General features: G+C 34.4%; 1 protein-coding gene across 3 annotated transcripts in view; it reads left to right on the forward strand.

Moving 5' to 3' along the window:
* Positions 1-12,341, forward strand: part of PCLO (piccolo presynaptic cytomatrix protein) — a 382,570-nt gene that overhangs the window by 339,007 nt on the left and 31,222 nt on the right. For all 3 annotated transcript variants that reach the window (XM_081079464.1, XM_081079465.1, XM_081079466.1), the window contains one exon: positions 11,819-11,892. In XM_081079464.1, the coding sequence (XP_080935590.1) occupies positions 11,819-11,892 (74 nt within the window). The remainder of the gene's footprint in view (positions 1-11,818; positions 11,893-12,341) is intronic.

The raw sequence follows: 12,341 nt of genomic DNA on the forward strand, positions 1-12,341 counted from the left end.
TAACAACCTTTCAATTTATCTGTACTTATCAAAATAAATAACTTAATAGTGATGAGAGAGTTATAACTTTCAGAGAGTAAACTGTATTTTATCCTCAATATCTGAATGTCTAAAATGGAAGTAGATTATGTACTTTTTAAAATACACACCACATTCCAGTTTTGTTTTTTCCCATTTGCCTGTTTTTCTTGTAAATCAAAGCCTTTCAAAACTACCTGGAGGCTCTTGTTTTGCCATATGAGCACACACACAAAAAAAATTCTCTCTTTATAGGTATTATAGGATGTTTTAAAGCAGTTCTTTAAAGTAGTTCTTTTATATGCCCTGCTGTGTCTAACACATTATTTCTTGGGCTAGCATAAGTACTCAATACGTATTTTTTTAACTGATTAACAAATATAAATTACAAATTGTGTAGTCAGAATGTTCTGAGCTGAAGATTATTTATTGGGAATTCAGAAAAATCACATCCTTCACAGGACCCACAATTAAGTTTCCTTTGTACTTCATTAGGCTTCGCAATGCTGCAGAAGTTTTCTGTATAATCTTAGAAATATACCTACTACACATTTTGGTTAAGTACCTAATGTTAAAATCAATTTTCACTAGAAGCAAAGACTAGCACCATTAAAATGCAAAATTTAGGACTCGAGATCAAATAAAAAATATCAACATTTATTTTATTACAATTACTAAAAACCATAATTATTTTGTGAAAGTTTGCCATAATATAGGGTAGCAATTTGTCAGTACAGTGGTACTTCGGTTTTCGAACATCTCCATTAACGAACATTTTGGTTTACGAATGCCGTAAACCCGGAAGTAAATGCTCTGGTTTTCGAACATGACTCAGAAGTGGAACATGCCACACAGCTTCCGCTGAGTGCAAAATCCTGAGGCCTAGCTGTGGGCTGTTTTCAAACGTTTCAGAGCTCGTGGATTACATTCGAACGAAGTACCACTGTGCTTTCATCTGCTGGATTAGCACTACTAAAATGATCTTCACTTTCAATTGAGTTCGGCTCAGTAATGGTATGTTTTGGCTCTTTCTACTAGTATAGCGTACTGCTAAAGGGGAGAAGGCTACCAAGCTATTAAGCTTTTTTCCCTGTCTAATTATAACAGAGTTAATGTTTGTTTGTTTTTTAACTTACAAACTACATACTTATCTTGAATCTCACAAAGCATTTACACAAACTGAAGTTTTGTGCATTGTTAAATCAAGACTTTTTTTTTTTTTTTCAGTCCTGAGGTAATCTTTTCCAGGGGAAACAAAACAACAAAAAAATAAACTTAGCAGTGTGAATCACACGACCGCACAGAATTACAGAAAAGTCTGTCAAAGTATTTGTTTTTGTTTTGTTCCTGGGATAGTGGCTTCAACACTATTTTTTTATTTTTTTTTATATTTTCTTCTTTTTTTTTCCTTTTTTCATTAGTTTCAGGTGCACAAGAAAAAGTAATACTTAGACGTTTATCATTTATATCCCTCACACTGTGTGAACCCCCCTCACCCCATCCACTATCCCTCTGACATCGCACAGAGCCATTACATTTCCAGTCTCTATTCTGAATGCTGTACTCTGCTTCTTGTAAGTATATACATACATATATGTATATATATGTATATATATATACATATATATATAAAATTATAGTTGGCGTTCATTATTGTTCAGCTTCAGCTTCACGTGTACAGTGCAGTGATCAGGCATCTACATCAACCCTGAAGTGGTCTCCCTAATGAGACAAGTGTCCATCAGATACCCTACAAAATCTTTATAACATTAATGACATTCCCCAAATTGATTTTCAAAACCCCGTGGCCATCTTGTGGTTACTGACTGTTTTCTAATCCCCCCATCTTTCCCCTTATCCCCACCTCCCCTCCCATCTAGCAACCCTCAGTTTTTCCTCTATGTCTCCAAAACTGTTTCTGATTAGTTCACTTATTCTTTTCTTTAGATTCCACATATAAGTGAGATCATATGGTATTTGTCTTTCTCTGTCTGATTTATTTCACTTAACATAATGTTCTCTAACATAATGTTGTTGCAAATAGTAAGATTTCTTTCTTCTTTATGGCTGCGTAATACTCCATTGTATAAATGTACCACAGCTTCTTAATCCAGTTATCTACCGATGGACATTTTGGTTGTTTCCATGTCTTGGCTATTGTGTATAATGCTGCAATAAACATAGGAGTGCATAAAGATTTTTGAATTCGAGTTTTGGACTTCTCCGGATAGATACCTAGGAGTGGAATTGCTGGATCGTACGGTAGTTCCATTTTCGGATTTTTGAGATACCTCCATATTGTTTTCCGTAGTGGCTGCACCAATCTGCAATCCCACCAACAGTGCACAAGCATTCCCTTTTCTACACATCGCGCCAGCACTTGTTGTTTGTTGATTTATTGATGATAGCCATTTTGACTGGGGTGAGGTGGTATCTCATTGTGGTTTTTATTTGCATTTCTCTGATGGTTAGTGAGGTTGAGCATTTCTTCATATGTCTGTTTGCCATCTGTATGTCCTTTTTAGAAAAATGTCTCTTCAAGTCCTCTGCCCATTTTTTAATTGGGTTGTTTGTTTTTTTGGAGTTGAGTTGAGTGAGTTTTTTATAGATTTGTGATATTAACGCCTTATCAGATATATCATTGGCAAATATGTTTTCCCTTTCAGTAGAATCCCTTTTTGTTTTATTGATGGTTTCCTTTGCTGTGAAAAAATTTTTAGTTTGATGTAATCCCACATGTTTATTTTTTCTCTTACTTCCCTAGCTCAAGGAGATATATCAGTAAAAATCCTACTCTGGGTAATGTCTGTGAAGTTTCTTCCTATATTTTCTTCTAGGAATTTTATGGTTTCAGATCTTACATTTAAGTCTTTAAACCATTTTGAATTTATTTTTGTATATGGTGTAAGGAGGTGGTCCAGCTTCATTTTTTTGCATGTGTCTGTCCAGGTTTCCCAGCACCATTTATTGAATAGACTGTCTTTACCCCACCGTACACTCTTCCTTCCATTGTCGTAGATTAAATGGACATATAGGCATGGATTTATTTCTGGACTCTGTATTCTGTTCCATTGATCTATGAGTCTGTTTTTATTTCAGTATCATGCTATTTTGATTGCTGTAGCCTTGTAGTATAATTTGATGTCAGGTATTGTTATACCTCCCACTTTGTTCTTATTTCTCAAGATTGCTGAGGCTATGCAGGGTCTTTTATGGTCCCATATGAATTCTAGGATTATATGTTCTATTTCTGTAAAAAACGTAGTTGGTAGTTTGATAGGAATTGCGTTGAATATGTATATTGCCTTAGGCAGTATGGACATTTTAACTGTATTAATTCTTCCTATCCATGAACATGGTATGTGTTTCCATCTATTTGTATCTTCTTTCATTTCTTTCTACAGTGTCTTATAATTTTCTGAGTACAGATCTTCTACTTCTTTGGTTAAATTTATTCCCAGGTATTTTATAGTCTTTGGAGCAATTGTAAATGGGATTTTTTTTTTAATTTCTCCTTCTGATGTTTATTATTGATATATACAAATGCAACTGACTTCTGAATATTAATTTTGTATCCTGCTACTTTACTAAATTCATCTATCAGCTCTAATAGTTTTTTGGTGGAGTCTTTAGGTTTCTCTCTATATAGTATCATATCATCTGCATATAATGACAATTTTACTTCCTCCTTACTGATTTCGATGCCTTTTATTTCTTTTTCTTGTCTGATTGCTGTGACTAGAACTTCCAGCAGTATGTTGAATAGAAGTGGAGATAGTGGGCAAACTTGCCTTGTTCCAGATCTTAGGGGGAATGATTTTAGCTTTTCCCCATTGAGCATGATGTTAGCTGTGGGTTTATCATATATGGCCTTTATTATGTTGAGATATGATCCCTCTATTTCCACTATCTTAAGGGTTTTTATCATAAATGCCTGCTGGATTTTATCAAATGCTTTTTCTGCATTTATTGATATGATCATGTGATTTTTATTTTTCATTTTGTTAATGTGGTGTATCACATTAATTGATTTACGGATGTTCAATCACCCCTGCATACCAGGGATGAATCCCACTTGATCATGGTGTATGATCTTTTTAATGTATTGCTGAATTCTGTTCACTAATATTTTGTTGAGGATTTTTGCATCTATGTTCAATAGCAATATCTGCCTGTAGTTTTCTTTTTTTGTGGTATCTTTGTCTGCTTTTGGGATCAGGGTGATAGTGGCTTCGTAAAAAGTGTCTGGGAGTCTTCCCTCCTTCTGGATTTTTTGGAAGAGCTTGAGGAAAATAGGTGATAATTCTGTTTTGAATGTTTTGTAAAATTCACCTGTAAAGCCATCTAGTCCATGGGTTTTATTTGTTGGGAGATTGTTGATTACTGATTCAATTTTCCTGGTGGTAATCAGTCTATTCAGGTTTTCTGTTTCTTCTTGAGTTAACCTTGGAAGGTTGTACGCCTCAATAAAATTGTCCATTTCTTCCAGATTGTCAAATTTGTTTGCATATAGTTGCTCATAGTAATTTTTTTTTGTTTTTTTTTTGTTTGTTTGTTTTTGTTTTTATTTCTGAGGTGTCTGTTGTCACTTCTCCTCTTTCATTTATGATTTTATTAATTTGGGTCTTCTCTCTCTCTCTTTTTTTTTAATGAGTCTGGCTAAAGTTTTGTCAATTTTGTTTATCTTCTCTAAGAACCAACTCTTGGATTCATTGATCTTTTGTATTGTTTTTCTGGTTTCTATTTCATTTATTTCCACTCTGATCTTTATTATCTCCTTCCTTGTACTCCCTTTGGGCTTATTTTGCTGTTCTTTTTCCAGATCCGTTAAGTGTGAAGATAAACTGTTGATTAGTGACGTTTCTTGTTTCTTTAGGTAGGCCTGCAATGCTTTGAATTTCCCTCTTAGGACTGCTTTCGCAGCATCCCATAGATTTTGGGTCATCATGTTTTCATTTTCATTTGTCTCGAGATATCTTTTGATTTCTTCCTCGATCTCCTGGTTGACCCATTTATTATTCAGTAACATGTTATTCAGCCTTCATGAATTGGTGTGTCTTCCAGTTTTTTTCCCTGTAGTTCATTTCTAATTTCATAGCACTGTGGTCAGAGAAGACAATTGGTATGATTTCAATTTTCTTAAATTTATCAAGACTTGTTTTGTGTCCTAACATATGGTTTATCTTAGAAAAGGTTCCATGTGCGCTTGAGAAGAACATGTATTCTGCAGCACTGGGGTGAAATGCTCTGAAAATATCGATTAAATCCAAGTGGTCCGATGTATCATTTAAGGCTGTTGTTTCCATATTGATTTTCTGTTTGGAAGACCTGTCCCTTGTTGTCAGAGGTGTGTTGAAGTCCCCTACTATGATAGTGTTACTGTTGATCTCTGTCTTTATGTCAGTCAATATCTGTTTTATATATTTAGGTGCTCCTATGTTGGGTGCATAGATGTTTAATAGGGTTATGCCCTCTTGTCAGATCGATCCCTTTATTATTATATAGTGCCCATCTTTGTCTTTTAATATGTTCTTCATTTTAAAGTCTATTTTGTCAGATATAAGTATTGCAACTCCAGCTTTTTTCTCATTTCCATTTGCATGAAATATCTTACTCCAACCCTTCACTTTCAGCCTGCGTGTGTCTTTTGATCTGAGGTGAGTCTCTTGTATACAGCATATACAATGGTGTTTCTTTCTTATCCACTCAGCCACCCTATGTCTCTTGATTGGAGCATTTAATTCGTTTACATTTAAAGTGATTATTGATAGGGACATAGTTATTGCCATTTTTAAATTTGTAATTAGATTGTTTTTATCTTTCTTTTATTTACAGAAGTCCTTTTAGTATTTCTTACAGTGCTGGCTTGGTGGTAATAAATTCCTTCAGCTTATTCTTTTCTGGGAAGCTCTTCATCTCTCTATCAACTAACTTTCAATGATAGCCTTGCTGGATAAAGCAATCTAGGTTGTAGGCCTTTGTTTTCCATCACTTTGAGTATCTCCTGCCACTCACTCCTGGCCTTCAATGTTTCTGTAGAAAAGTCATTTGATAGTCTTGTGGGAGTTGCCTTGTATGTAACCCTTGTATGCAACCCCTTCTATGTAACCTTGTATGCCTTGTATGGGAGTTGCCTTGTATGTATATGGTGTTGCCTTGTATGTTGCCTTGTATGTAACAGAGGGTTACATATTCACTCGGCTTTTAGGATTCTCTTTGTCTTTAACTTTTGCCATTTTAACTATAATGTGTCTTGGTGTGGACCTGTTTGGGTTTATTCTGGTTGTAACTCCCTGCACTTCCTGGACTTGTATGTTGGTTTTCTTCATCAGGTTAGGGAAGTTTTCAGACATTATTACTTCAAATATGTTCTCAATCCCTTGCTTCTTCTCTTCACTTTCTGGTATTCCTATGATACACATGTTGTTGCGCTTGATGTTATCCCAGAGGTCTCTTAAACCATCTTCATTGTTTTTCATTCTTTTTCCTTTCTGTTGTTCTGTTTGGGTGATCTCTGCTAACTTGTCTTCTAAGTTGCTGATTTGATCCTCTGCTTCATCTAACCTGCTGGTAATTCTTTCAAGTGAGTTCTTTATTTCGGTAATTGTATCCTTTAGTTCTAACTGGTTGTTCGTTATGATTTCTACATTCTTCTTTATGTCTTCTCTAAGCTCCTTAAACATCCTTATCACCAGTGTTCTGAATTCTGTCTCTGATAGGTTGGTTACCTCTGTTTCATTTGGTTCCACATCTGGAGGTTTCTTCTGTTCTTTTATTTGGGACATGTTTCTTTGTTTCCCCATTCTGGCTGACTCTCTGTGTTTTCTTTGATGTATTAGGTAGATCCCCTAGAGTACTTAGTTCTTGCTGGGTTATCTTATGTAGTATGTGTCCTTTATATTTGACTCACACTACTTCATTCTTCTTCTCTGCGTGTGCTCCCAAGGTGACTCTTGTGTTGTGTATATTGTCCTGTTAAAGAAGCTCTTTAATTGCTTTTTGCTTGTGAGTAAGTGGGGTTAACTCCTAGGCTGACTAGTTGTGAGACTTGCCTCTGCCCACCGCAGGGTGTTCTGCTGCGTGAGGGTTGACCACATGGTTCAACACTCTTTTTAAATCCCACACTCTTACTCCCTTCCTTCTGGCAACCATCAGCTTATTCTCTGTATCTATGAGTCTGTTTCTCTTTTGTTTTGTTTATTCATTCATTCATTCATTTGGAATTCACATATAAGTGAGATAATACAGTATTTGTCTTTGTCTCACTTATTTCACTTAGCTGAATACACTCTAGGTCCATCCATCCACATTGCATTCGTGTGTGTGTGTGTGTGTGTGTGTGTGTGTGTGTGTGTGTACCATATCTTTTTTATCCATTCATTCATTGATGGACATCTAGGTTGCTTCCATACCTTGGCTATTGTAAATAATGCTGCAATGAACATAAGGGTGCATACACAGGTATGACAATTAAGTTCTCAAACTCATTTTAGAAAAACTGCTAGATATTGCTGAATATCACTATGGTCACCTTCTAAGAACTCCCCTTGGGAAGCTATGCACTGATACCAGCACCTAGTCCACGCTTCAAAGCAATTTTGTATCTCTTTTTCTGGAATGGCTATCAGAGCTGTCGCTGTATTACCCCTGATGCCCTGAATGTCATCAAAATGTCTTCCTTTCAATATTTCCTTTATCTTCGGGTAAAGAAAGAAATCATTGGGGCCAGATCAGGTGAGTAGGAAGGGTGTTCCAATACAGTTATTTGTTTACTGGCTAAAAACTCCCTCACAGACAGTGCCCTATGAGCTAGTGCATTGTCATGATGCAAGAGGCATGAATTGTTGGCAAAAAGTTCAGGTCATCTATTTTTTTCACACAGCCTTTTTAGCACTTCCAAAGAGTTAACCTGGTTAACTGTTTGTCCAGTTAGTACGAATTCATAATGAATAATCCCTTTGATACCAAAAGGAGGTTAGCAAAATCATTGCAAAAAGTTTGAGAACTTAATTGTCTGACCTCGTATCTTTCCAAATTAGTATTTTTGTTTTCTCTGGATAAATACCCAGAAGTGGAATTGCTGCATCATGTGACAGCTCTATTTTTAATTTTTTGAGCAATCCCCATACTGTTTTCCATGGTTGCTACACTAATTCAAATCCCACCAATGTGTTTAGGAGGGTTCGCTTTTCTCCACATCCTTGCCAGCACTTGATATTTGTTCACTTATTGATGATAGCCATTCTGACAAGTGTGAGGTGATAGCTCATGGTGGTTTTAATTTGCATTTCCCTGATAATTAGTGACATTGAGCATCTTTTCATATGTCTGTTGGTCATCTGTATGTCCTCATAGGAGAACTGTCTATCCATGTCCTCTGCCCATTTTTTAATTGGATTACTTAGGGTTTTTTGGTGTAAATTGTATGAGTTCCTTATAAATTTTGGATATTAACTCCTTATTGGATGTATCATTTGCAAATATGTTCTCCTATTCAGTAGATCTTTTCATTTTCTTGATGGTTTTCTTTATTATGCAAAAAATTTTTAGTTTGATGTAGTCCCATTTATTCATTCTTCCTTTAGTTTCCCTTGCTCAAGAAGATATATCCAAAAAGATATTGCTTAGAGTGATGTCAAAGAGTTTACTGTCTGTTTTGTTCTATGAATTGTATTGTTTCAGTTCTAGCATTTAAGTGTTTAATCCATTTTGAGTTTATTTTTGTATATGGTATAAGAAAGCGGTCCAACATCATGTTTTGCATATATCTGTCCAGTTTTACCAACACCACGTATGGGAGAGACTGTCTTTAATGCTTGCATATCATTGTCTCATTTGTCATGGATTAATTGATCATATAAGTAAGGATTTATTTCTGGGCTCTCTGTTTTAGTCCATTGGTATATATATACACCATTGGTGTGTGTATATATATATATTTTTTTCATGCCAGTACCGTACTGTTTTGATTATTGTAGCTTTGTAATAGACTTTTTTGTATCTATTCAGACAGATGCAAACTATACATACATATATACACATATGTACCTATATACATGTATATGTCTATATGTATGTATGTATATATATATATATATATATATAAAATTTCTAACACTTTTTGCATGCATTTTATATTTTACATAATCACTTAATAAAAAAAAGTGTTTAAACCTTTGACCTAGAATTGTCAAAATGAAACAATGTAATGGCTTTCAAGATAAAATAATTTCTGAATTTACATGTTTCTCTTTCATTTTGTGCAGAATAATTTTCAGTAGAATGAATAAAGGATCTTTAGGGCAGTTTTCAAGTAAGATATAATTAGATTGTTTTTAATTTGTTTTTCAATTATAATTGATATACAATATTATATTAATTTCAGGTATACAACATAGTAGTTAGACACTTACAAAGAGATCATTCTGATAATTTTAGTACTAATCTGACACCATACATAGTTATTACAATATTATTGACTCTATTCCATATGCTGTACTTCATATCCCTGTGACTATTTTTATACCCGGCAATTTGTAGTTCTTAATCTCTTTCACCTTTTTCACCTACCCGCTAAACTACTCCCTCACATCTGTCAACCATCAATTTGTTAGTATAGCATTGTAGTATAGTTTGATATCAGGTTGCATGATGCCTCCAACTTGGTTCTTCTCACTCAATGTTGATTTGGCTATTTGGGGTCTTTTGTGGTTCCATATAAATGTTAGGGTTATTTGTTTTAGGTCTGTGAGAAATGCCTTTGGTATTTTGATAGGGATTGCATTGAATCTGTAGATTGCTTTCAGTAGTATAATGTCATTAATTTCATAAGAAATAAATGTAGTTACATTTTCAGTAGGTTCACCAGACCAAATATTTTTGTGAAAGTAAGAATTGTTAGTAAATCCTACTATGTTAGATTTATTGTTTAGAAAGCATAGTATCAAGATGTCTTTTTGTTCAATCACACTGTTTAACATGTAAGCATTTTCATTTCATTTTTTAAGAATATATTATATAAGTACATAAAAGGCAATTCCAAAACCTTTTGTATGCCATGTAGCTTTCCTCTGACTGAAGAAATAAGAAGTAGCGTATAATCTTTAATTGTTACATTATCAATATTCTGAACCCATAGTGCTCAAAGTACCAGGAATTCTTCACCTGTTTGGTCTTCCAAAAAGTTTGATGCTGAAACTAAAAGTGAGTTGCTGACTCTACCTGAATTCTAAAGAATTATGTGCATACCTATGTATTAATACTATCCTTATACTACAAGAGAAGAAATAGTTTTCACCAGATTAAGTAGGTTTGCTTTAGATGACACATAGCATGAAATAGCAAAGCTTGAAGCAAAAACCAAGTCTGACTTCAAAAGCCAATACACTACACACAGTTGAAAACACAGGAAGGAACTGTAAGGAAACCACTAAGTGAAAAAAAAAATGTGTTATTACAATTTTATTTTTATAAATTAATTCAAAATTTCGCTTTTCATCAAAGGATCTATATAATTCATCATAACGAAGTGTAAAGATACAAAAACCCATCTCACTTCTTGAATTTAAAATGAACAACAAAGAAAACCTAAATTATAAAACAAAATTTGAAAATTTCAGGATGATCTGATCTTTGATAAATGAATCAACAATTCTGAATTTTGTGGTATTCGTTTAAACTAGGTGGGAATTATAAACAAATTCCCATTTTAAAATTAAGATGGTATGCAATTAAAAAATGGACAGAGGAACTGAACAGACACTTCTCCCAAGAAGACCTAAAAATGGTGAACAGATATGTGAAAAAATGTTCAACTTCACTAGCTGTTAGGAAAATGCAGATCAAAGCCCCAATGAGATAAGACCTCACACATTTTAGAATGGCTGTCATCAAGACAAATAATAACAAGTATTGGAGAGGCTGTAGAGAAAAACTAACCCTCTTACATTGTTGGTGGGAATGAAAATTAGTACAGACACTATGGAAAAACAGTATGGAGGCTCCTCAAAAATTTAAAAATATAGTTACCATGTGACCCAGCAATTCCTCTCCTGGGTATCTACCCCAAAATTCTGAAAACATTTATCCATAAAGATATATGTGCTCTGATTTTCATTGCACCATTATTCACCGAGACATGGAAACAACCAAAGTGTCCTTCAATAAGTGACTGGATAAAGATGTGGTACACTATACAATGGAATATAACTCGGCCATAAGAAAACATGAAATACTGCTGTTTGCGACTACATGGATGGATCTTAAGACTATCATGCAAAGCGAAATAAGTCAGACAGAAGAAAATCAAGAACCATATGATTTCAGTCATATTTTATATCCCATGTGGGAAAGCAACAAACGGAAAAGACAAACAAACAAACAAAACTCATAGACACAGACAACAGTTTAGTGGTTATCAGAGGGTAAGTAGGGAGGGAGAGTGGTAGATGAGGGTAAAGGGGGTCAAACATATGGTGATGGAATGAGAACTGACTCTGGGTGGTGAACACACAATGCAATATATAGATGATGTATTACAGAATTGTATACTTGACACCTACATAATTTTACTAACCAATGTCACCCCAATAAATTTAATTTAAAAAAAAGATCACATTAGAAAAAAATAACATGATACAGTATTTTATATCATGTCTTTGTGTTTATACTTGCTATTCAAGTAATTTATTGCAGGTCTGAATATATAATGTTATTTTACTTTTGCAAACTTGGCTTCCTCATGTGCACTTAGGAGAGAATAACTGAATATAACATAACCTTTTGATTTCTTTATAAATAGAGGGAAGATGGGGCAGAATGGACAAGAGCCCGTAAAACAGCCAGGAGTAGGAATGGGACTAGCAGATGCTGAAGGTAAGTTAAAATTTACACACCTGATGTTGGTTGAATCTATATGTTACACTCTAAGTGTTTGTTTTGTTTCTGTTTTAATATGAATGTTAATTTCTAAGTACTAATGGCAAACACACTAGGAAGTAAGTCATCAGTATCTATGTTATCTATTAAATTAGAATGACTTTGTAACTTCATTTAATAAGTTCCTACTTCCCTTATTCATATTTAACACTTAAATGTTTGGGGGGGACACAAATTTTAAAACAGGACAAAGAATGAGATTGATGACAGGAAAGAGACTCAGAAGACTCCCTAGAAAAAAAAATATCTTCAACTTTTAAAACATTTTTTTTTGTTTAAAATACCATGCATTAGAGCTGATTGTCTGGCTAGGTCTTATTTTCAGGGAAACACGGTAGATGGGAAAATAGAACACGCAGATCTGGGTGTTAAATCTGGTCCCAGAT

This window comes from Rhinolophus hipposideros (genome assembly GCF_964194185.1).
Source record: "Rhinolophus hipposideros genome assembly, chromosome: 18".
Taxonomy (NCBI): domain Eukaryota; kingdom Metazoa; phylum Chordata; class Mammalia; order Chiroptera; family Rhinolophidae; genus Rhinolophus; species Rhinolophus hipposideros.